The sequence below is a fragment of the Hippichthys cyanospilos genome, chromosome 8, assembly GCF_059441005.1.
Source record: "Hippichthys cyanospilos isolate Australia breed blue-spotted pipefish chromosome 8, RoL_Hcya_1.0, whole genome shotgun sequence".
Classification (NCBI taxonomy): Eukaryota; Metazoa; Chordata; class Actinopteri; order Syngnathiformes; family Syngnathidae; genus Hippichthys; species Hippichthys cyanospilos.
The window spans coordinates 18,981,919-19,007,432 of NC_142376.1; the positions used below are offsets into that span (position 1 = coordinate 18,981,919).

Genomic DNA, 25,514 nt, shown 5'->3' on the forward strand with positions numbered 1-25,514 from the left:
AGCAGTTGCGTCATCTACAATCATTAATAGATACTTATGGCGGTAACGTGAACGCTATTGGTCTTACAATCTCACACTGACTGTCTCACTCACGGTGTCTAAATATATTACCATTTAAGTGTAGTGTTTGTACAGCTAAAGGGAAAAACAGCTGACATGAAATTAAATGTGCCGATTGCAGGACAAAGAATTGTCATTGGTTTAAATGTGTGTTTTTTTTTTAATTAATTGTCAATACATTCCAACCGTTTAAAAAAAAGTGCGAATAATTATCAGTCAGTCAAGGAGACGCCAATATGCTATTGGTCGATTAAGGTCACCCGGTCTCACTCACGGAGATGCTATTGGCCGGCGTCACACGTCAATCACAGAAATGCCGATATGCTATTGGCCGAACGCCTTTATCTAGCTTGATGGGACAGGATGGAAGGAAGTAGACAAAATGAGTGAAAAACAGAATGTTTTGAAGACTTTGCAAACTTTATCTGTTAGACATAGCTTCTAAAATTACTAGCAGCGGTAAAGGAAGAAATAAGAGGATGATGATTTAGTATCTCCGTGATTTGCACCCTGACTGAAAGAGTTACTGTAACACTGTAAGACCAATAGCCTATATGCGTTGCCGTATTAACTCAAGACGTTGATCCCTGCACCCTGTTACGGGTGGTATTACAGTGCTATATAATGGTTGCTTGACAAAACTGCATGTCATGTTAGTCGGCGACCTCCCGACATGCTTTGGGACAGCGCCATTCTTGTAATTCTGTGAGTTGAAACCAACAGAGAACTGACGCTCGAACAAGTCATAAGTGTGGTGCCTAGTTAATACAACACACACAACCTCACCTCCGCCTCCACCCAGCTCAATTCACGTCGGGAAAAACAGCTGACATGAAATTAAGTGTGCCGATTGCAGGACAAAAAATCGTCACAGATTTAAATGTGTTTTAATCAATAAGATGTCAATACATTCCAACCGTTTAAAAAAAAAGTGCAAATAATTATCAGTCAGTCAAGGAGACGCCAATATGCTATTGGTCGATTAAGGTCACCCGGTCTCACTCACGGAGATGCTATTGGCCGGTGTCACACGTCAATCACAGAAGTGCCGATATGCTATTGGCCGAACGCCTTTATCTAGCTTGATGGCACAGCTGGTTGGGATGGAAGGAAGTAGAGAAAACCCTGACTGAAAAAGTTACTTTGACACTGTAAGACCAATAGCATATCTGATTTACCGTATTGACTTAGAGCATTCATCTCTGCTCATCTCTGCTTATCTCAGCACAAGTCACGTCTTTCCAAAGGTAAAAGTCATTTATCCTTTGTATTTGTTATTTAATGCAGCTGTACAGTAGATTATGTCACTTAATATTAATTTATGTATACAGCGTGATGATTTTACCTAAGGCTTCTGCGCGCGTTGCACGCACTCACGAATTAACATGGGTTTGGATTGCCCGCTATACGAGCAATTCGAGATACGAGCGTAGCCGCTGAACGGATTAAGTTCGTAACCCGGGGGCCCACTGTGTATATATATATATATATATATATATATATATATATATATATAAAACACACACACACTTTTACGTACTGGTTGGTTTTCTCCATGTGCAGTAATGCGCCTTATGATTCAATGTGCCCTATATATGGAGTTTTTTCATCAAGAGTGTCCTATAGCCCAAAAAATATGGTAATCATTTGATTGCTGACCTAAAGTCTCTTAAGTATGCTCACATCTCAGATGTCAGCCATTCAAACTCACTTGTTAAAATGTTGTTGTTTTTTCCTCCAAGTTAACATGCTAATTTTAGACATATTACTTATTGCTTGCATAAAAGATGAGCCATTATTTTGAGTCATTTGATGCACAGTGAATTAAAAAAAAAAAAAAAAGAAGATCATAACACAATATATATAGGTTGCAACATGCAATAACCTCACAATTATAAAGAAGCTTTCATTCCTGAATTGATACTTCCTGATTCTGATCGCTTTATATGTGTCTACTGTCAGGCCTACGCCCATGTATCCCTCATCATACATGGAACCAGGAATGGGGTGAGTTTAGAGCCTTGCAAATAAAGTAGGAATTCTTGGTGTCATCAGAGTGGACTTAACATTTTTGCCAACGAAGAATAACATAGTAAATTTCCTGTAATGACTTGGGTTACAAATGTGTGGGCGTCTATACTGTGGGATTTGACATCAGTGTATCTTGAATTTATACAGACTTTTGAATTTCCCATTTCCTGCTCCAGGAGACCCACACCATACGGAAACCAGACAGACTATCGCATGTATGAGCTGAATAAAAGGCTACAGAATTGGACGGAGGTGAGAGATGTCATACAATTTATTTAGAGAGATTTAGAAACTCAACAACACACCCAGCTCTTTTAATTTTCATGGGGTCTTTAATAACATTATGAGCTTTGTATGTACCCTGTCTTTTTTTTTTTTAAACTTAGACCTCTCAGCTGCCATTTATTTGTGGCCTACATTGATGGCAAAATGAGAGCGCACATTTAATCCAGATCCCCCCTCAACTTCATTTATCTTCAAGTTCTGATCAACCTGTTAAGACCATAATTGCATGCCGACTGTTAATATGCCTTACGGTTTATATGCCCGAGCGTCTGGTTGAGTTGGTGGTAATGAGACACTAGTGTCTGCAGACACAGCAACAAACACACATTAATCTCTGCCCATCAGAAGGATTTTAGACGTAATCTACTTTTATACCAGTGTTTCTCAATTACTCTATTTTGCAAAGCCCCTCTCAGTAAAGAAAGAAACCTTTATGCCCCCCCACTCGCCGCGCCAACTTTCAATAAGATTGTTATCTATCAGAATTGTATATCTAAAACTGTATCCTTTTTAATATAATATTTAATAATAATAACAAAAAATATGAAGAATTTACAAAGATGAGATTTATTTTGTTTTGCTATAGCTTTTACATCGTCTGCAAAGTGTTCGTGCGTCTACACACGGTAACATAGAAAATGCCAGGATTTCATCCTGAAATTAAGGATGTGTCCTATACAATAATTGGGGAATTACGGTATGACTCATGAATACAGATTAAAAGTTCACCCTTTCCTTTTTCAGGATTGTGACAATTTGTGGTGGGATGCCTTCACTACAGAGTTTTTTGAGGACGACGCAATGCTCACGATAACTTTCTGCCTTGAGGATGGACCCAAACGATACAGTAAGATTAAGGCCCACTGCACACTGAGCACTGCAGTCTGTAGTGATCGGCATTAACAATTGCATGTTTAAAAAAAAAAAAATTCAAAACAAATATTCACTTACGTTATACATTGAATGCCCCCCCAGGGTACCCTGAGAATTTCAACTATCTGATTTTTTTTTTTTATACAAGCACGGCCTTTTATCAGCTCATTACTCCTGAAGCATGCGCCAACAGTTGTCATTTGGAAGGGCCTTTTCAGAATTTGTTAAATTCAGCTACTCAACAAATGTTATGCAACCATTTTGCAACCACAACTCTGGTTAACACAGAAAAATAAAGCTATTGATGCTTACAGTGCTGGGAAGTGTTACAATAAAATAGCAAAGCGTTTTCAGTTTTCACATTTTGAGACATAATTAACAGATGGCAGATGAGAAGAACGGTGAAGGTCAAGATGAAATCTAGAAGACCAATAAAATTCTCAGAATTCAGCTCATAGGCGGGTCAGAAAGATGAATCAAAATCCACATTTGACTGACAGCCTTTTTCATTGTGATGATATTTGCACACGGCAGACCTTCATAGAAGAGTCTCCAGGAGGAGCAGTGTTGTTTTCATCCCGGCCGTGGAACAGTGGACCTGCTCTACACCCTTGGCAGGTGTCAGAGAAATCTCAGAAAAGAAGACTAGGACAAGCCTAGCTGCTTAAACAGCAAAAAGAGTAACTCAGACCAGCCAAGATTGACTTTTCTATGCCGGGCATAGGGAAAAAAAAGCTTGGGCAAATGTAACTCGTGGGTCTTCCAACGCTAGTTTTCCACTTGCCCAGCCGTTCCCCCTGGCTTTTATTGAATAGAAGCATAGCAGATTACAAGACACAACAAAAGAGCCAGCCGGGCGCCACCGGCAGCTGGGCCAAGGTCCCGGCTCACACTTTCGTGCGTCAACAGTTCTATCTAAGGACAGGGTCAAGATGAACTAGGATTGCATAAATGGGTAACAATGAACTAAGAACATAATGATAACAACCTAATATATGATTCCCTTCACAGCAGGATCCTTGAGGGTGCATGAGAGTTTGATTTATGTTCCTGCCCTAGCCTATGTTCACGAGCTGTGGGTCGTGACTGAAAAAAACCAAGACCCCAGACACAAGCGGACGAAATGAATTTCCTCTGCAGGGTTTCCGGCCTCTCCCTTAGAGATAAGTTGAGAACCTCGATCATCCAGGAGTCAAGCCGCTGCTTCTCTGTATTTAGAGGAGTCAATTGAGGTGGCTTGCTCCCCCCCTGTGAGGTGTTTTGGGCTTGTACCAGGAGAAGGTCCCAGGGACGACCCATGACATACTGGAGAGACAATGTCTCACGGTTGGCCTGAGAATGCCTGGGAATAGTATTGAAGGAGCTGGACGAAATGGCAGAGGAGAGTTTGGGTTTACCTGCTGAAGCTGCTGACAAGGACACCTCGGTTAAAGCAGTAGAAAAAGAATCAGTGGATGCTGAAAATTTAATTGACTACAACAATTTTTTAAATTAATAATGTTTTGGTGTTTTTGCACAAATGCCCTGAAAGATTTTTTTCTCTCTATTTGACAGTAATGTTTTTTTTTTCCTTAGCCATTGGTAGGACGTTGATTCCAAGATATTTTCGAAGCATCTTTGAGGGGGGCGCAACAGAGCTCTTCTACAACTTGAAGCATCCAAAGGAATCCTTCCACAATAACTTTGTGTCTCTTGACTGTGATCAGTGCACTATGGTCACCCAGAACGGCAAACCCATGTTCACACAGGTCTGTCCAAAATTTTCCAGTCTTCTTCTTTTTTTTTTTTGTCTTCTCAAATCAACCTTTTTTTTTTTTTTGTCTTCTGGACAAGGTTTGTGTGGAGGGACGTCTTTACCTAGAGTTCATGTTTGATGACATGATGAGGATCAAGACGTGGCACTTCAGCATCAGACAACATAGAGAGGTCCTCCCCAGGAGCATCCTGGCCATGCATGTGAGTGCTCAAACTAAAGCAGTTGTTGCTTTATCCTTCATTTCCACTTAATATACCCGTCATATTCTTGCAGGATCCTCAGATGCTGGATCAACTGGCCAAAAATATCACCAGATGCGGGCTGTCCAATTCCACACTCAACTACCTCCGTGTAAGAGAGTTTGCACTTAATTGGTCATCCATCCTAGAGAGAGAGCCATGAATTAGTGATTGAAAATGTTTTTAGAACAATGTTGTGTTGACTGGCGACTCCAGGAGCAACAGTGTAAGTCAAGTTAGTGATTTATTTTGACACGTTTCTGGGTGGAACTTCAAAATAAAAACAGACCAAGACGTTCATGCTGTCATGTAATTTGGTATGGTTAGGTTTATTTTGAAGTTCTTTTTACTGTCATGCAGAACCTTAACATGCAAGTGGGTTCTCCTGTGTAAGTCAATACAAAATAGACATCATACGGATGAGAAATCGTGTGGAATTCTGTTCTCGTTCTAAGAGATCTTGTCCCACTCTGAGTAACAAACTATCATGTTTTGTTATTAATAGTCCTAAATCCTAAAAATGCTATTCTCTTAAGCTATGTGTGATATTGGAGCCCATGCAAGAGCTGATGTCAAGACACAAGACTTACAGTTTGAGTCCCCGAGACTGCCTGAAGACTTGCCTCTTCCAAAAGTGGCAGAGAATGGTAGCACCCCCAGGTAAAAAAAAAAAAAAAAAAAGACCATTCTCTAGTTGTAACCAAAAGTGTAATAGAACTGGATAAAAGCTCATGTTTTCCCCTTCCAAATGTGCTTGTAGCTGAGCCTGCTAGACAAGCACCCAACAAGCGTCGGAAAAGGAAGGTGTCGGGTGGCAGTACAGTGAGCTCTGGCGGGGGTGGCAATAACAACAGCAACAGTAAAAAGAAGAGTCCAGCCAACAATTTCTCCCTCTCCAACCAGGTACCTGTTTGAATGACGTATATTTCACCTTTAGGTGCAGCAGGTCCGCTGAAGTTTGTGATGAAGACTGAAGTGTAGTAGAGCTCATCTGGAGGTGGGCTTTGAATTGGACAGAGGGTGAGAGGGAGATAGCGATCGGTAGTCACAGTCCCTTTCAAACTAATATTTGGTTGTGCATATTGAGCCACAAGTGTGTTGCTTTGTTCGTTGAGACCCGAGGTTGAATGAACCCCCTTATAAAAATATTAGCGATTGTGTGAATAATATTGAACACAAAGCATTGAGAATGATTTATAAGAGTTTTTAAATTTGGGGTTAAAAGGTTGAGTATGATGATGTAGAGGCGAGCTACTTGGGTTTGTAGAGAACAGCGAGGTGGCGCGTACTAGTAGCTGTCTTACTGGCAGGTAAGAGTCCCTGTCAGTTTGATGCCAGAGAAATCAGAGTGGCAAACCTCTCCAGAAAATGCATGTCATGTAGACAGACATGCATTACTTTGCCACTTTTGTCTGACTGACCCTTTCAACACAGTAGGTCAATAATATATAGCCTTTCCAGCTCTGTTTTCACGCACTGTGCCTGCCACAACTCTGATGCAGTCTACGAAAGGGGCAAATACCTCCGTTGACGTTAACCCTATACTGGGCACAGCGGCCACTTTTGGATTAGTCTAAACTGGCAAAAATGGACTTCATTAGGCACACGTTTTTCTATTTTTAAGTCCTAAACAGGCAAGAGTTTTCAGGTTTTACAGAAATTTAGGACTACTTTACAATTTAGCCATTTTGCCTGTTATAGTAACGGGTTAAATCTTGGCTTATCTTACTCACTGTCCTGGGGTTTTGAGTTTAAATCTCAGCTGCGACCTTCCTGTTTTCATGTTCTGTTCTGTGCTTGTTTGGGTTTCCCACAGCTATGCTGCCTCCTCCCACATTTCAAAAACATTTACGTTGAAAATGTGAACTTGAAACGTTGTTTGGCCTGTTCCTGCAATTGGCTAGCGACCATGTTCAGGTCCATAGTCAACTGGGATGGGCTCCAGGCTTCATGAAAAAAAGGTAGAGTAGAAAATGGATGGGTCAGTGCTTTCGTTTGCCTGCGTCCCAGATGCGTAATTTTTGATGGGGACGCATACTTTCAAATCAATGCGGACATCAGAATATTAATGATTGTCCATTTATTCAACATTACCTGACGACTTACGAACATTTTTTACAACTTTTTTTTACAACCATGTTTGTTTTGATCTTGCGTAAAAATAGAGAGTCGAGAAAAAAAAAACATCTTTGTTTACAAGATAATGATGATCAAGTAGACAACTAGATCTTTGTCATGAGCATGCTGTAACTTCAAAACAAAATCGTCCCAATGCCTTTTGTTTCGTGCATTATTTGATGCCCCACATTTTATTTTGAAGAATTGTCTGACTTCTTTTACAACCAGCCGCATTGCCAGACAGATTTCCCCACATGCTACAGTATTGATCTGCAGTGCTAGGGTAAACATTTCACCGATGAAAACAAATCATCTGAGCGCACATGCCACATACTACTTAATATAGTAATTCATTGCTACTGTATTCACGCAACATAAATAATGCACACTTGGCTAATTGATATGATAATTTCGAGCGGTGTGTGTGTTAGCGAGATGTCAAAGATTCCCAACCTTGAGTAGTCTCTTACTGTAAGATCTGACTTTTTGTTTGGTAAGGCCATGTTACTTTTGAACCTGTATCTTAATGTTTACAGATACGATCAGGGCTTGATTGGCCATTAGGACTATTGGGCATATACTCATTGAACTGGTGTTTAGAGCCCATAAAATACTGCTGGGTATTGCGGCTTGAAAGCGTATTGCGATACACTGTAGTGCAGACATGTCCAAAGTCCGGCCCGGGGGCCAAATGCGGCCCGTTGTCAATTTCCATCCGGCCCGCAGCCTCCGTCATAAAATCAATAACGTCTGGCCCTCATGGAGAATGAATACATTGGGCAGCAGCGCTGTTACCTGCCTGTGCTAAATGCTGCCATCTATAGGCTCAATTAGGAACAGCAAATTAGTATATGTGTAATTGACTGTATGAGCCCTTAATTTTCTAAAATGGCGACATTCAACAAAAGGAGGAAAGTTGAGCTGCAGCTCGATCAGCAGCTTTATACCACCAACTTTTGCTGACAGCTGGAGAAGTACAAGTTCCCGAGAAATTCAAGCATTTGGTAAGAAAATGCTTAGCTTGTTCGGGTCGACGTATTTGTGTGAGAAGACATTCTCGGTTATGAACTTAAATAAGAGCCGTGTGATGACACGGCTACCGGACTCTCACTTACAAGACATCTTGCGCATCCATACTACAGCCATAGAGCCACACCTGGCCTTTGTCCTGCACTCCAGATCTCAGTTTCACGCATCACACTCATGCGGACTAGTCATTTTTCAATTATGATGAGTCTGAAAACGTTTTTTACTTCAGAATAATACACATTTAAAAATCCAATCAACATTTAGAGTTACTAATTTCATATTTTAAATGAGCCCTGCACTTGTTGATATGACTATGACTTGCTCATTTGTCTGTTATTGTGTTTAAAAATCTTATAAATATTAAACTGCCATGGTGGGATATGTTTTTTATGTTTCACATGTAATTTGCACCCAAGAGTGCAATTACTTCTGTTCAACTGTTATAAAAAAGTTAAAGTGTTAAAAAAAGTGAAGTTAAGTGAATATTCAATTTCAATATTTAATGTCAATTCAATTTTGATGTGCATGCTTCAAATTAACAAAAACACATGCTAAAGATAGCTGTAATGAAAATAAAACAGCAAATGTTAACACAGAACGGCTCGCTGAAATGTATTTAAATTAATTGCTGCTATATGTAAAGAACGCCTGCCAAGATTGGCCCCCCTACATTTTTAACACACCACATCTGGCCCACTTTGCAAAAAGTTTGGACACCCCTGCTGTAGTGCGATACAGCAAAGGCATATTGCGAAACATATCGTGACATATTGGGCAATGTTTGTAACAAAGTTTTCTATAGCGTATATATTAACGACCAAAAACAGCAAACGTTTGAAGAGAGAAATTCTACTATTCCTTTTTAGAAGCCACATATCATTGACACATATGGGCACACATTAAACATTCTTTTAGAGCAGCATGTCCACATTTTTTATTTTCAAGCATGCCCTTGACTGTGATTATATGTCCTTAGCGGTTAGAATAATTAACACAGAAAAAATTATGAATGAAAATTTAGCCTACTTATTTTAAGGTGTGCAAATTCAGAAATACACACAGTTAACCACAAATACACATCAGTACAATATGAAATGTGTTGTAAATAACTGTAGAAATTATAGAATGGGGAATTTTGTCTACCTTGTTGGTCAGCTCTTGGGCTTTTGCTGACTTGCCATCAAACTCCTATATTAAATTCTTTGAAAACAAGTTTGTTTTGGAGGGTTGACTGCTGTCAGATTATGTAGTACTTTCAATTTTCATTATGGTCTGCCTTGCTGGACGTGCGTGTTGTGGCTAGATGGTGACATTGCATTGGGCGTTGTCAAATCGGTCCCTCACCCTTTGAACACACACGTATGCTAGCTGTGAAAGCACACAGCAACTTTACGATGCTGTCGTCAGTCTTTTTTTTTTTTTTTTTTTTGAGGTCAAAACGTTTGCAGATGGGAGATTTTCGCCCTCGTATTGCACACAATCTTGGTCAGCCATTTGCTTCTAAACCATAAAGCGGAGCATGCCAGATCTGTGATCGCCCAGCTGTACCAATAAGCCATGGACAATATAGACAGAAATGTGAACGAATCAACATTGGTGGGCTGCTCTAAGTCAAAGACATTTTACACAGTTGCTAATCTACATGTTTATTCTTCTATTTTTTCACCATTAAGGGAATTGAGAAGCAATTGAATCATTAAACAGAAGTGAAAATGGTATTGGAATCCGAAAAATCGCATCAAATTCCGTCCCTATTTTCTAGCCCCTTGCCCCCCTATACAGAACAGCGATACGTAGTGTGCATATTGGACAAAAACATGACGCTCAAGAGAACTCGTCCATTCAGACGGTCGGCCTGCCCGCCGTCCCCCTCCTCGCATATAGGGGATAATATGTGCCGGCCCTTACTGTCCCCTTTAGGACGTGATGATGGTGGGAGAGCCCACCCTGATGGGAGGGGAGTTTGGTGATGAGGATGAGCGTCTGATCACACGACTGGAGAACACGCAGTTGGACGGGGCCAACGGCCGGGAGGATGAGGACAGTTTCATCAGCTCGCCAGCATTGGGGTCACACTCGCCATGGAACGGCAACCCCCCCTCCGTTCAGGAGAGCAAGAACGACAACTCCCAGTCGTCCCAGTAGCCCCCTCGCAGATTAATAGCAGAGGCAGGAGGGTGTAGGGGAAGGCCCTTTTTATTTATTTATTTATTTATTTTTTTTATAATTCAAATCTGACTAAACCAGGGTGGACAAAGTACGGCTCGTGGGCTCTCCATGTCTTGAATTTGACCCGCTGAGTTTTGTAGGCATTTCTCTAATTATATTACTTTTAAATGATAAAAAAAAAAAAAAACTTAATAAATGTATTCATTCGTCAATTTCCAATACTTCCATCTGCTTTCTTTGAGGGTTGCGGGTTTGCCCAAGCCGATCCCATTTGACTTTAGAATGTAAGACAGACCACAGCTAGTACTGGTCAACGATCAGTCACACCCATCCGCACTCACTTTCACACTTCACCTAGTGTGAATTTTACTCACGCTGCCTGCACAAAAATCAGGCAAATGAACCATTACACTACAGGTGTCAATTTCCATTCTGTTATGTCCATTGCGTTCATGTTATGGACATATATGTTATAATCAGAGCTATGCCCATATTGTGCTGCATTCTCTAGTCTTGTTTTTATTTATTTTTTTCCTAACAAACTGATGCGTACAGAGGGCATCTCTAGCCAGAAGCTTCTACTTTTTGGTTTTGTCAGGACCATGATGGGAAATAGAAATTCATTGTAGGATTAAAAAAATGTCCGAATAATCTAGTTGTAGTCTTTGAATTGGTGACTCTGCAATATCCTAGTCTCTGAGATTTGATCAAAAACTGTGAATAAGTCTTTAGATATGAGCTAGTGAAATATGTTAGTCTTCCAAGAGTCTTTCCTAAATCTTCTCAAATTTTTGATCTATCACGTATTGAGCACTGCACTGCCAATTCAATCTAAACATGCCCCCATTCTCTTAGCAATCAATCGATGCATTGGGACCAGGTCATGAGCAGCATGTGACAGTCGCACAGAGAGGCAGAATTGAAGAGTTAGAAATAGAGCCAAAATAACAATTTTTTTTTTTATTAAAAAAAAATAATAAAAATTGCAATTTCTTAAGCATAACTACAGGTAACTGGAAAGTTCAAAATGACACAAGCCTTTAAAATCCATCAATATTAGTAAAATGAGCATTGCATCTTTATACTTATCAACAACTGTGATTGGTAGGATCATTATTTGTAAATAGATGAATAAAAATAAAAGGCCATGATCTATTTATATAAAATCAACAGTTTGTATTTTTTTTAACGCTATTTACAAATGAGTTGGGCCTGGTATCCTTATCAAAAAAAATCACATAAAGGTTGACCACCCTTGAACTGTTGTAGACACTCATGTGCTCACTCACATTGGACTTGGCTCAGTGGTACTCAAGCCCAGCCCTCATCTGCTCAGGAGCATTGGGCATGTGTGTTTAGCTTGTGTGCGAGCTTTGTGGCGCTTTAGGCACAGACGTCCCATAGTTCCGAGCGCTCGCCACGGCCGCCGCGCTCAGTGGGTTCTTGTTCCAACCTCGGGTCTCTGATGCGTGCCCACCTACAGTATGTGGTGGCCTCCCCTTTGCTGCTTCTGTTGTGCTCATGTCACAAGAAAAAGAAATAATGTCATCTTTTTGTTTGTTTGTGTTGCAGGCTGCAGAAAAAGTGTGTGCATTATTTTTAGTATCGAAATTCTACATTTGCTTTATAAAACTTAATTATTTGTTTTTGTAGGACCTGGTTGGAACAAAAACCTGTACAGTGCCGGAGCTTGAGGACCGGAGTTGAGAACCACTACGCGATCTCTCACACCTCCAACACACACACACACACACACACACACACATACAATCTTTGCTTCATGCAACATTTGGGTACAGCAGAAAGGTGGTACGCAGCATTTCTGGACAAGATTCGACTGGAGTTTGTTTTCATTTTCTATCTTTCTTTTTAATGTAAACAAATACTCCAGAAATATTCCTTGGACTGTTTTCACAATTAACTCCAATCTATTTTTCTTATTAACTCTTCTTTTTTTCCTCTTCCCCTCATTATTTCTGATGTAAGAAATGTAAACCACCCTAACCTTGCAGTATATTCATGTATAAATATTGGCTGTTCGACCTTTCTTCTTGTGATGGTAATAATGTGAAATCGATATAGAATTCAACATCTTGTGTCACGCTGTCAGTCAATCAAGGCCAGTGATATGAAAACATGGTGAATGGCAGGGATGGGGAGCCTTTGGCCAATGGGATGCAATTAAAAAAAAAAGAAGACAACCTCAGAGGAACATTTTACACTAATAAATATAACAAGCAAATGTTCATTGTGAAGGACACTATTTTGACTGTCACATAGTTTTTTTCCTTTCGGAGGAACCTTTTCTGGCCTCCTACTAGGCAAAAGATTCCCTACCTCTGCAGTATGACAACAAGGCCTGCTTTGTATGCATTGTCTCATCGTCATATTCAATTGTACATGTGGGAGGGGGGGATTCTCTTTTAATAGAGAATAGGTAACGATCCAAATTTGCTACTCAAATATTTTAACAATACATTTTGACATCACTGTAAAATAAGGAAGAAGAAAAAAAAATCTTTTGTATTAAGTTTCCCAGAACTGTTTTTAACCTCGATAAAAGAAAACTGCACACCAAGGAGCTCCATGTAAAGAATCTTTAGCTATCAACTGCACTGCGCTGTCTGGTTTTAATGAAGAATTGTTTTCTTGGCTTTACTTCTCATGTTTGTGTCTGTGCTTGTATATTTTTAGCTAGTCCTTTATGTAAAAGTTATTCTATTGTGTCCCTTTCTTGGAACTGTAACAATCTCAATTCAATGTAAAGATTAAAAAAAAAAGCCACTTCAAGGTTTTGTTTAAAATTGTGCTGCTTCTTGGTGCGATCACAGGTACAACAATTCTGCCCTCATTTTCAGCAAGCTGTATTTATTTTTATATATACTGTACTGACATGCTGTTTTCGGTCCAATCCACTTGCACAGTGCTCATGAATAATCTGCTTTTTTCTTTTTTTTTTTAATTGGCTGTTGGATCAGTAAATGTTGAAAGGTCCTTTTTTTTCTTGTCATACAGTACCCAAGTAGATACAATCTGATTATTCACACACACAATAAAACTTTTAATTTGCTGTTGTAGTTTCCCCAGTCCATCTGAATCTTGTATCAGATGTACAAATAAAATAACCAGTTAGATGACTTTTATGTTATGACTACAGTGTTGTCTTTTACTCTTTGTCTTCACAAAAGTTTTATTATGCATCTTTGTTAGGCTCTTATTATCATGAACAGTGAGATAATGTGTCACCGGTGTCTAGGATATGTTTCCTTTACTTTGATAAAAAAATCTACTATCACTCGACAGGAGGTCCTCAGTTTACAAAGGCCCCCAAAGGCATTCCATATAACTAAACTTTAACGCCATTACTCGCTTCACTCCATTTGATTGTTTTGAATTGAGGTACAGTACTTGAATTGTTTTTGTAAAAATGGTCGAGTTTTAGGAGTACCAAACCGAGGCCCCTGAGGATAAAGGTCCTGCCGCCTCCCTGTGGAAAAATCTCCCCCATAGAATTCCTAAAGTTGTCCTTCGCACATTTTATACACCAAAATACTATGCTTGAGTAGTAACAGCAGCACTGGGTCGTACCCCACCCCCATCTTCCACTAGAGAAGGGTTTATAGATCAGTGCCAGACCCTCCTCCCCGAACAGCCGTCTATCCTAAAACCCAAATGACCCCATGTGATTGTATGTTAATTCTGCGTCATCAGATTTATTTAAACTGTCAATGTGTATTTGTGTTTGTCCTTGTGTACAGTGAAACAGCAGAATAAAAACTCAAATATACGTTTTAAGAACATTATTTAGATTTACTATGCACGAACAATACGGAATATTGTGATGCACAGTCTTCGAAGGTAAATTCACCAAATTTGAGGATGTAATGGGGGGAAAAGTAAATCATCCAAGAAAACAATTGAAATGCAGTACATCCAAATAAAATCATCTCAGTCGCAATCTTCGGGGTTGAATGGTTGTTGCCAAAATCCCGAATCAAGGCCATAAGAAATAAGTCATAGAGACATCGTGTTTTTCAGTGCGTGTCACACGTGGAGTCCTGTTGGTTCTTTGTCGTATTTGATTGTTTTAATTACGTCTGCTTACGGAGTTGACAATTGGTTGGAGCAGGAGTTTGCGTTTGCTTGGCTAGCTTCGTTAGAAATTGCAGTCCAAGAAGAATACAGTACAATACTTATAGCCCAGGAGAGCCCCCAGTAACTGTGAGTATGATCAAAAACAATTTCGTGTTTGCAAGTTCTCCCCAACAACAATCGAACGCGCGTAGTGATGTTGGAGTTCGGGCGTTGACGGAATCGGAGAGCTGGTTGCAGACAATTTTTACTGACGCTGGGAATTCAAAGTAACTAAAATGCAGGTTCTATCCGCCATCAAGTGGTGGTAGAGGCGTTTATCGCCGTTGCAGCTGGCGCAATGCACATGAGCCCGCGGCTGCATCTGGGGTCCATGGTGACGAAAACAAACAAACGTTGTGTAGCTAATTATGGGATGGGACAAAATGTTAATTTGTCCAATCATCTGCCCTTGGCACCTGTCCGTCACTATGCGTGCGATGACGTTACATGAAGTGGATGGCGTGTTGATTTTAGGTGCCGTAGTCGTTCCGCCATGCTATGCTTCTTAAAGGTAAGAAAAATAAAATAAAGCTGAATTTTCTCAGACCTTTTTTTCAGTCTAAGCCAGGCCTCCTTCTCCCGCGACTCCCGCGGGAGTTGAGCAAAGGTTCCCTACCACCGCGCAACCTCAGGTGATGAATGCAGATTCGGCAATGTTCGACTTGTTAGAGGTACTACTGTACATTATTTGCAAGCTCCCAAGATTTTGTCTTATTTTTGTCTTTTTTTTAAACATTTATTTAACAACATTCTCACACTTTAAAACAAATCGCCTATAAATAGGTTAAGTAAATGTTCTATTACGATTAATGCTTACATTTACAGAAATATGATGTTAGTTGGTTTTAATTAGATTTTTTTATTGAAGAAGGTTGTATTATAATGAATTCCTGATGTATTATCACAGGTTATTTTTTATTTTCTACACACACACACACACACACACACACACACACACACGCACACACACACACACGCACACACACACACACATATATATATATATATATATATATATATATATATATATATATATATATATATATATATATATAATATTTTTTTCTTTCAATAATTAATAACAAATAATATAGCAAAATAAACAATACATAAAAATATTTATTTATAGCGATTTGAAAACCTGACAAAAACAATTAACTATATAATTAATCAGAATAAGATGAACAAAACATATAATTTTCCATCCTTGTTATTTTTATTCAACTGAATGCAGCAATAATAAATTAAAGTAACTATGAAACAATCTAAAATTCAACTGAATTGGAAATGAAAGAACAAGTTAAAAAATGGAAATGAACAACATGATTATATATAATCAATAATACAATAAAAATGAGTAACTGTGGATGGCCCTGAAATGTAATGTTTTTCATACTTTTGCAAAAAGGTTACACAAAAGTGTAGAGAGCACTGCACAAATCATTTCAGCACTTGAACATGTGCAATGATTATGTCATTGAGAAGTGGTGTCTTACCTCTCTGTAATTACTGCAAAGTTGATGCTTAGGCTGCTGAGTAAAACATGTTCCTGCAGTCGTAAGTTCTCCAAAGACGTTATCTCTTGTTCAACCAGCATTTAAACAAACTGCTCCTTGGCCAACATCTGACTATAACGAATAAGAATAAGATGGTCTGAACAATATTTCACAACAAAAGTGACCTGTAAAATTTTGCATGTACCTGCTGGTCGTTTGCCGCCTCATAATTGTGTCATTAAGCTAGGCCAGGTGTAGGCATCTCCTGATCCTGCATGTATTGGATGTCTCCTTTCTAGAACACACCTGATTCAAATGATCAGGATCGTGATCAGGATTTTGCAGAGTAAGCTAATGAGCTGATTATTTGAATTGGCCGTGATGGAGAGAGAGACATCAAAAACATGCAAGTATACGGCTCTCTAGGACCAGGATCCTATCCCCGAGCTAGGCCAAACCAGTGGCGGTTCTCAAAGTGGGGTCTGTGGACCCCCGGTGGTTCGTGCCCTGACTGCTGGGGAAGCGTGAAATGATTTGGGTCTTTTGGAATTGATTTAGTTGATCTTTTAACAGTTACAGATTTGTGCCTTGTTTGGCTTAGTCTTTGTTTTTTGACGCTGTCACTGTCCGCTGTTTAGAGAGCATTGTCTGTATACCTAGATCAGTGGTTCGCTACCTTTTTCAATGATGTACCCCCTGTAAAATAAGTTTTCAGCCAAGTACACCTTAACCACTACAAAATGTTTTTGGGTTAAAAAAAAAAGACTTAAAACATGTCATTGGTGTCTGATTTATTAAACTTTAGAACCTTTCAAACTTCATTTCAGTCCCAAAAAACACAATCAACATAAAGTGCCCTCTTTTGGATCATAGAAGAGATCTGTTATCAAAAAGAAATAATTAATAACAACTACTGCATTTGTCCACAAAAAAATCATCAACATAAAATGTCAGACTTGTTCTCAAAAAGATATTATAAATTATTTGTCCATGGAAAAAGACTAAACAAAGTGTCCTTTTTGGGGATTACAGTAGAAATATGTTCACAAAAATAAATAATTAACCTAATTATTGATAAATATATGTCCACAAAAAATAATCAACATAAAGTGTCAGACCTGCTCTCAAAAAGAAATCATTATAAATATTTGTCCACAGAAAAATATTCAATTTAAAGTGTCCTCTTTTGGGATTCTAGTAGAGATCATTTCACAAAAAAGTAAAAAAAAAAATCATGAGATGGGTAAGGAGAGGTGGCATGTGAAAAGTTGGGTTGAACCATTCTGGTTTGGGGGAGAGGCTGGCTTTTTAAAATTGAATCACTGTCTGAACATAAAATTAGTTTTATTATCTTAAATTTTACTGAGACATTTAATTCATTCAACAATTATTTGAAAAAGATTTTTGCATGTTTGTTTTATTTAAAATGAGCCTGAAGTTCCTTCAAGTACCCCGAGGGGTACCCATACCAAGAACATTTTTTGTGCGTTTGTTAAATCTCCTTCAATGGATAGATGGATATTTGTTTTGTTCAGCAAAATATGAATACTCATTTTGAAGTCTGAATATGCATCATTGATAATGAATGAATAAATTATCGGTAATCAGAAGGTGAAACATTTCAAATATTTCTGTAGGCTATTCTGTGTCAAATGTTTCATTTTAAGAAGTACCAATTCAAATTTCTTCCAATTTTCTCTGTCAGAGAGAAATAAATATGTACATTTTTAAAAAGTTGCTGAATCAACAATATTATAGGTGATATAAGTGGTGAGGTTAATGGCTTTCTTTGAATAACCTTTTGTACTGTCTACCACACGTAATTTCCTGTGGTCATGATGATAATGATTGGCATACATTCTGCCCACATTGTTCACGTCTTTCTCTCCTCAGCGAATTGTTCGAGCCTTGTAGAAATCTTAATCCCATCGCTAACACCCCCTCCATGACTTCACTCCCTCCCCCGCTTTTAGGTGCGACTTCTCCTCTATGACTTCATTGCCTCAACCCCCCTTCTCCTCTATGATTTCTCTCCCTCATCTTTTAAGTGCTCTTACTTCCTTCACCATCATTCCAGTCGGTACACAGTCGACTTGAAAACAACCGGCGAAGCATACCAGCTAGCAGTGGGACCAGCGTCAGAATCGCTTATCACCAAAGGCCACTGAGACCTGGAAGGTGCGTCTATTGATGACTTTATGTGTCTCTTGCACAGCTTCCTTTTCATGACCCTGAGAGGTTTCTTAGCACCGTTCGCGCTGGTTGCATGTATTTAGAAATGTGAACGACCTCACGAAAAAAATGTTAACCTAGCCTTATTAGTCAAACCACAGTACTTTGTCTTGCTCGAACCAAACCAGTTTGCACCAGCAGAGTTGTACTGGTGTTTCAAGTGCACACACAGCTTTTTGATTGCGTTTGTACTACAAACAGAAAGTCACCCAGTATCTTATATTATTTCCTGTTATTGGCCAGTATTGTTTAAGACATCTCGTTCTCCTCACTAATGGGTAACCTATTTAAACCGCTGGGAGTGTAATGAGAAATGCGTAATTTCGAATTTGCCTACGCTTATGACAAGGCCTGACTGCCTGTTTTTGTTCATGTGCGTGGGTTTCCATTGACTGTGCGTGAACATATACTGCAGTATTTGTATGATGTTGGTTACTTCTGCGCGTGAACATGTACTGCAGTATTTGTATGATGTCGGTTACTTGTGAGACACACCACCAAGGAGCCGCCTGACGTGGTCCTTTGGCCAATCAAGCAGGGGAAGGCCATCAAGATGTTGCAAGGCACGGTCGCGTTGTTGAGCGCCGCAGCAGGATTCTGGATTATTGGGGCTTACTCAGCAGCGGAATCAACCTGTGACCGAGGGGGCCTACCTGTGGTTATCTACAAGGAATTGTCTGACAAAACCGCCAGCTTCATGGCAGGTTCCGTCAACGGCTTTCTCAGCATGGTCCAGCCCAACGCCTTTCCCGAAGGTCAGTATTGCTTTATTAGAAACCTTCGCGTTGAAGCATGAGGAGTTTGATTACAATTTTTTGGGAGAAACAAAATGCCTTGAAAATGGTACAAAAACTTGATGTAAGTCCTGAGCAAGCATCAAATCTCGTCGGCAGTTTAAAAATCAATCATTTTAACATTACCCAAATTATTTATCGAGGTTTGGCACAGGTGGCAGAAAGCTGGATGGGTGGTTTTTACAAGATGCATCTACAGTAGTTACAAAATTACATAATGAAGGAAGTTATGCACAAGCTATGAAATGCTACTTTTTTTTTTTTTGGTCACGCTATGAATGTTATATTTATGTTAACACTTTACTGGGCATAGCGGTCGCTTTCGGCCGATAGTCTTAACAGGAAAAAACAGCCTTTGTTTGGCAAATGTTTTTCATAAGTTTTAAACAAGGAAGACTTTTATGATTTTAGAGAAATTTAGGGAAGTTAGAATATAAGCAATGGCTGTTACGGACGCTTTGGCCGTTGAGCCCAGTAAAGGTTTGGAGGTGATTCAAAAATAGCATGCATCACTCACTGTTCTTTGATTTCACGCAGCTTATCTTTTTGGATAAATAAATGTTGTATTTGTTCAACTAAAAACTGTTAATTGTCATAATGGCTGAAAATGAGATTTAATACAATGTCCTTATCGCCTAGCCCCAATAATCATGTTGATATTAGGTATACAGTACAACAACCTTATCTGTTGTGTAACTTGTGAAAATTGTGTGAAGCGATAATGATTAGTTGAAATTTTGGAAACTTTGAGTATTTAATGGAAGTCAGCGCTTGGGACTTAAATACGTTTGACCTATGCAGTGGATGGATGGTTAATAAGTAGGTTTCTGGGAATTCTCTTGAGTTTTTTTTGAGTTAATGTGTAACGGTAACATGTTCCTTGTTCATTTTAGATTAGACAGGGGCAGGTTTTCATGTGCACGTTTTAAATTTAGTTAGTCTGACCACCCCATAAACACCCTTTCTTTATTTCAAAGACTTCCTTAAATAGTTCTTCATTTGGCAAATGTGAGGATGTGTTTTTTATAATTGGAAGGCGAATTGTGAAGGCGAAAAATCCAATTGAATTAACATTGGGTGATTTTACATTTCATAAATACAGCTTTCACATTTCATATTTTCAATATTTATCTAATTCATCTCGCCTTAAGGATCATTCCCATCATTTCAGTAGTTCATCATTTCCAATATTTTCCCATAATTCTATATTTTTCACCCTTTTAATAATTCACAATTCATTTCCATTGGGAGGGCTTCCCATTTATTCCCAGTGGGAGATTTAACATTTTATATTTTGAGCTTTCCCATTTCATCTTAACATTTTACTCATTCATATCGCCTTATGGATCATTCCCATCATACCCACATAATTTCCACTTTTTTTAGTTTTTTTCCTTGTAACTTCTACATTATTGGGTCATTTCAAATGGTTCCAACTTTATATGCTAAAGATTGTTCCTTCCACTGCCATACACTCCCTTTCACTGACGTTTTTGCCATTCGAATACCCACACAATTTCCACTTTTTTCTGTTTTTACCAAGTATTTTGTATATTATTTGGCCGATTCAAACTGTTTAAACCTTAATTTGTTAAAGATTGTTCTTTCCACTGCCATATACTTACTTTTACCTATTAATTCATGTTTTTGCAATTCGAATACCCACACAATTTCCACTTTTTTCATTTTTTTCCCTTGTATCTTCTACATTATTTGGCCTATTCACAGCGTTCCAACTTTATATGTTCAAGATTGTTCTTTCCATTGCCATTCACTTCCTTTCACCTATTAATTTATGGTTGTGCAATTTGACTACCCACACAATTTCCACTTTGTTCTGTTTTTGCCTTGTATCTTTGACATTATTTGGCCTATTCAAACCTTTCCAACTTTGTAATGTTAACATTTCTTCACAGATTCAACCCATTCAAACAATCAACGTCATTCCACCATTCAACGCCTCCCCCTACAGCCTTACAACTTCATACACAATTTCTTCAGGAATTGCACATTTTCTACTTAGATTTTTTTTTTTTATTTCATAGGTTAAGCTGCTACTAAACAAAAAACTGGCATAAGTGATCATTTGTAATAAGAATGCCTCTTGGTACTCATTAAAGATGCAAATTTGTTTAGTCTGGAGTAACTCCACTGCACTGAACTGATTTAAAAAGAAAATTTTCACAATTTCCGACTGCTTTAATCCCTCGATCTAGAGCTGGTCAAGAAAGCCGTGAAGAATTGGAAATCACTGCTATCAGATAAGGAGACGATTGAAAAAGTGAGTGATTTTTTAATTTTTTTATTTTCTTGGGACTCATGGATAACCAATTCAAGTTTCAGGCACTAAAATGCATGATAAATATGATACTGAAAGCACTCTCACACGAGATCAAGTCGTTAGGGAGCCATCTTTGTGACCCCATGCGCCGACAAATAGCAGACCGGCATCTTTGTGACCTCATTACACTGACCAGTATTTTAGGAAGTCAAGACGCCGACCAAGAGCAGGCCAGCATTGTAGTGACACATTGCAGCGGCGGCAGTTTGACGCAACAGAAAATGAGAACAATTACCCAAAAACGCCTCAAGAGGGAGGCAAAACACAACCAACCCCACAGGTCATGACAGTTGTTGATGTTAACCGTAAAGCGGGAAATGCTTTAAAGAGGGTACAAAAAACTCAGTATTCCACATCGTAATGTGAAAAAAACATAAGCCAGGGATGCAGTAAAAAAGATGTTGCATACTACTTATTATATTAATTCATTGCAACTGTATTCTCGCCACATAAAAAAATGCACACGTCTAATTAATGGGGTACTGTATTTTCCGCACTATAAGGCGCACCGGATTTTAAGGCACACCCTTGATTAATGACATTTTAAAACTTTTTCAATCACAATATAGCAATACTCAAAGTAATAACAATAATAACTTAAATAATAACTCTAAACTCTCAATAGCATAATAACTCAATGTCAATATGACCAACCTTTTTCAACTGTAAACACACAAAAGAAACAGGTAAAGCTTACTTTATCAGTTCATTCCCCATCTACGAATCCCAATCTCGATATTGATCCATATATAAGGCGCACCTGATTATAAGGTGCACCATCAGCTTTTAAAAAAAAAAAGCTTTTAGGTGCGCCTTATAGTGCGTAAAATATGGTAATTTATTTTATTTTTACATTTTGTTTGTCATAAATGTACTGAGATATATTAATATTTTCCGTTTGGGCAACAGTTTTTCACATAATCTTTCGGTCCTGCAATTTTCTGAAAAATGAGAGTGACCTGTATCTCCTACCTGTTTTTGTTTCACTTTATTTTCTACAATAAAAGCTATAGTTAGCGCCAAAGCGTAACAGTTGTCCACATGCTAATTTTTGTAGAAAAGGACATGTTCCTTACGAATCAAAACTAAAAAGGCACTTCATCTTTATTACCTTTATTATTCTGTATGGCAAAGCTGACTGAAGTCGTATGATAATTCATTGCACATCTATAGATTGAGGCATAAATCATTTTTTATTGAAACTAATGGTTTTAAATCGAAAATTGCTTTGAATCAAAAATCGGTTCTGAATCGAATCTGAGACAATAAAATCTGAATCAAATTGAATGAGACAAAGATTTCCCTACCCTTACTAATGAAATACCTACCTACAGCAACGCTTTCTGTAATTAACCTCCAAGCATGCACTGGTTCGCATTGACCATTCGTAAATTCAAGTATTGTTGAAATATGCCATTTCATTGTTGGGTATGAACAAGAAGACACAGTGCATTTGGTGAGTCACACCGTGTTTTTAGACTGCCTTGTGCACCTGGTGATGGCACACACTAGTACTCATTTTGCTGTCTTCTGACAAACCCAATGGCAAATTTGAGCAATGTGAGTTTCCAAATGGTCAGAGTGAAGCATTCAAGCTCGGAGCATATTTCTGAATGCATCACTAACCACCTTGCTATTAACCTAGCCACTAATTACTTATCCATCTAACCATATAGCTTCCTTTCTAGTTTAGCTATCTTTCTACCAACCTAACCCTTCCTACTTAACAACCTAGCGATCTAACTCCCTACCTAAACACCTAGCTAGCTACCTGGCCACCTTGCTAGCTACTAACCTATCGAGCTATATAGCTACCTGCCTAGCCCTTGAGCTAGCTAGGTATCTTCCCACCTACTTTGCAAAATCAATCTGTATTTTTTGATAAATAAACATTGTTACAACCTAATAATAATCTACTAAATCCCAAATTGTGCCACGATCAGGTGTTGACCTATGAGACTGGCTTCGTGGCATGCGCGGTCATTGGCATCTTCTACATCCTTTTGATGCCTATAGTGGGCTCTGTGGTGGCTTGCTGTCGTTGCGCCGGCAAATGTGGAGGCGAATTTTATCAGGAGCAAACAAGCTCGACTCTCAGACAAAGGAGAAACCTATACCGGAGCACTGCCATCCTCACGATCTTTCTCTTGTAAGTGTTTTATTTAAACAACACCACAGTGGCTAATTGTGCATGAATCAATGCGAATCATTTTTTGGTCTGTGTGTTTGCAGCGCTGGGAATATGTGCATGTTCGGAAGTAACTCAGAATTCAGTGGAAGGATAGACCAGAGCCAAGTTCAACTCAACAACACCTTTGATAATATGAAAGCCTTTATCAAAAACCTGGACAAGGTTACTTCACTGCACATTACACCTCTTAGGGGACAGAGGACTTTATTTAAAGCAGGGGTAGGGAACTTGGTTCCTCCAGAGCCATACCTTGCCTATTTTGAATGTGTCCCTCGCCTTTCGCACCTGGCTAAAATAATCAGCTCATCAGCAAGCCCCCTGGCAGCCTGATAACGATCCTGATCATTTCAATCAAGTGTGTTGAATGTGAGACACATCAAAAAGACGCAGGATATTGAGGAACCGGAGTTCCCGATCTCTGATTTAAAGGGACAGTCAGTAATATTACGTTTTAAAAAGCCACTACATTTTAATACCATTCAAATAAAGGTATTCAATCACATCTATATTTTTTTCACATAATCTAGGTCAGGACTACGGCGCGCAAGTGCTAATTACATTACATATTACATTACTCTAAGACAGGAGTTTGCCATGTTTCCTTTTTAGCTGCGGAAAGCCGAAGGAAGAAAACTTAGCGAACGTAATTCAAATCGCGTTTTGGATGTCGGTTGCGTCTAGTATGTTGGACAGCAAGTTTCTGGTTTGTACGGCAATCAAAAATAAAACAGGATGAAGAAGGGGAAAAAGATTTGTACAGTATGCTAATGAAAAAAAAGGAAAAAAAGGACAAGGAGGACAAGGAAGGGGGTTTATACGCAGAAAGGATTGGAAAGTTTAAACAATAGAGCACGCTAATTGGTTTGTTGGTTTGGATGACCACAGTTATTAAACGCATCTTAAGTCAATATATTTAAAAATATATTTTAACATTTTTGCTTTAGAGTCCATTTGAGTTAAGAAATGATAAAGCATGGCTCCAAAAAGAGTAGGCCTCATCTTATCTGTGCTGTAGTTGGTGAAAATAAATGTCCGTGCATCACAGTGGTAATTCATTGTCGGCAGGGAGTGACTTTTCGACACAACCATATGTGGCACCTTTCGCTGTTGTCGTAGATTCGCAAGTTTTGTGGATTGTGCGTTTTTGCGCGCTGAAATCGTTGCCCTCTATCTTGCTTGCAATGTATAGTCTCTTACTTCACGTGCTGCATCACTGTAATCGAGTATTGAGTCTTTTACAACCATTTTTCCAGCCAATTTTTATGAAATACATCAATTAGATGTACTTTTCCCCTTCTATCTTGTACTGAATATGATTAAATAACGAACTGATTGAATATCATAAGTTAGCGGTGTTTTTTTTTTTCCCACCATTTCCAAACAATGGTGATGTCTAATGTACCTAAACAACATGTGAGTTCATTAAAAGTGGCCCTCTTGTTTACAGCAAGTTGATTATGTGGCTACCCAGGGCAAAACAACTGTGGATAATCTTCAAGCAAAACTAAAAGGTAACAAGTCATTTTTAACATATAATTTTTATTACCATGCTTTTTTTTTTTAATTTATGATGTCCAATATGTCTCATATTAGGAGCTAAGTTGATGGATCACCTCTTTGGAGACGATAATGTGGATATCGTTGAGGCTTTGCCAGCTGGTATGACACTTTTGCATACCGTATCCTCTTTTTAATTGAGCGTGTGAAGAGCTGATTGCATCAGTCTTGTAACATTTGGACAAGCCGAGACCAGCCTGACGCATATA

At 38.8% G+C, this 25,514-nt stretch overlaps 2 protein-coding genes across 10 annotated transcripts in view; both read left to right on the top strand.

Moving 5' to 3' along the window:
• Positions 1-13,703, top strand: part of ldb1a (LIM domain binding 1a) — a 36,979-nt gene extending 23,276 nt beyond the window's left edge. For 3 of the 4 annotated variants that reach the window (XM_088421144.1, XM_088421145.1, XM_088421143.1), the window contains 9 exons: positions 2,023-2,067; positions 2,268-2,343; positions 3,121-3,223; positions 4,825-4,997; positions 5,083-5,205; positions 5,279-5,356; positions 5,781-5,904; positions 6,005-6,147; positions 12,214-13,703. In XM_088421144.1, the coding sequence (XP_088277270.1) occupies positions 2,023-2,067; positions 2,268-2,343; positions 3,121-3,223; positions 4,825-4,997; positions 5,083-5,205; positions 5,279-5,356; positions 5,781-5,904; positions 6,005-6,147; positions 12,214-12,267 (919 nt within the window). In that variant the 3' untranslated portion in view covers positions 12,268-13,703. The other variant, XM_088421146.1, reaches the window with a different exon arrangement.
• Positions 13,704-14,685: 982 nt separating this feature from the next.
• Positions 14,686-25,514, top strand: part of prom2 (prominin 2) — a 33,072-nt gene continuing 22,243 nt past the window's right edge. For 3 of the 6 annotated variants that reach the window (XM_088421799.1, XM_088421802.1, XM_088421803.1), the window contains exons 1-9: positions 14,686-14,781; positions 15,240-15,365; positions 18,239-18,368; positions 18,958-19,177; positions 21,433-21,497; positions 23,501-23,706; positions 23,790-23,910; positions 25,196-25,259; positions 25,342-25,407. In XM_088421799.1, coding sequence (XP_088277925.1) covers positions 18,976-19,177; positions 21,433-21,497; positions 23,501-23,706; positions 23,790-23,910; positions 25,196-25,259; positions 25,342-25,407 — 724 coding nt within the window. In that variant the 5' untranslated portion in view covers positions 14,686-14,781; positions 15,240-15,365; positions 18,239-18,368; positions 18,958-18,975. Of the gene's footprint in view, positions 14,782-15,239; positions 15,366-18,167; positions 18,369-18,957; positions 19,178-21,432; positions 21,498-23,500; positions 23,707-23,789; positions 23,911-25,195; positions 25,260-25,341; positions 25,408-25,514 lie in introns of those variants that run through there. The other 3 variants (XM_088421800.1, XM_088421801.1, XM_088421804.1) reach the window with 3 other exon arrangements.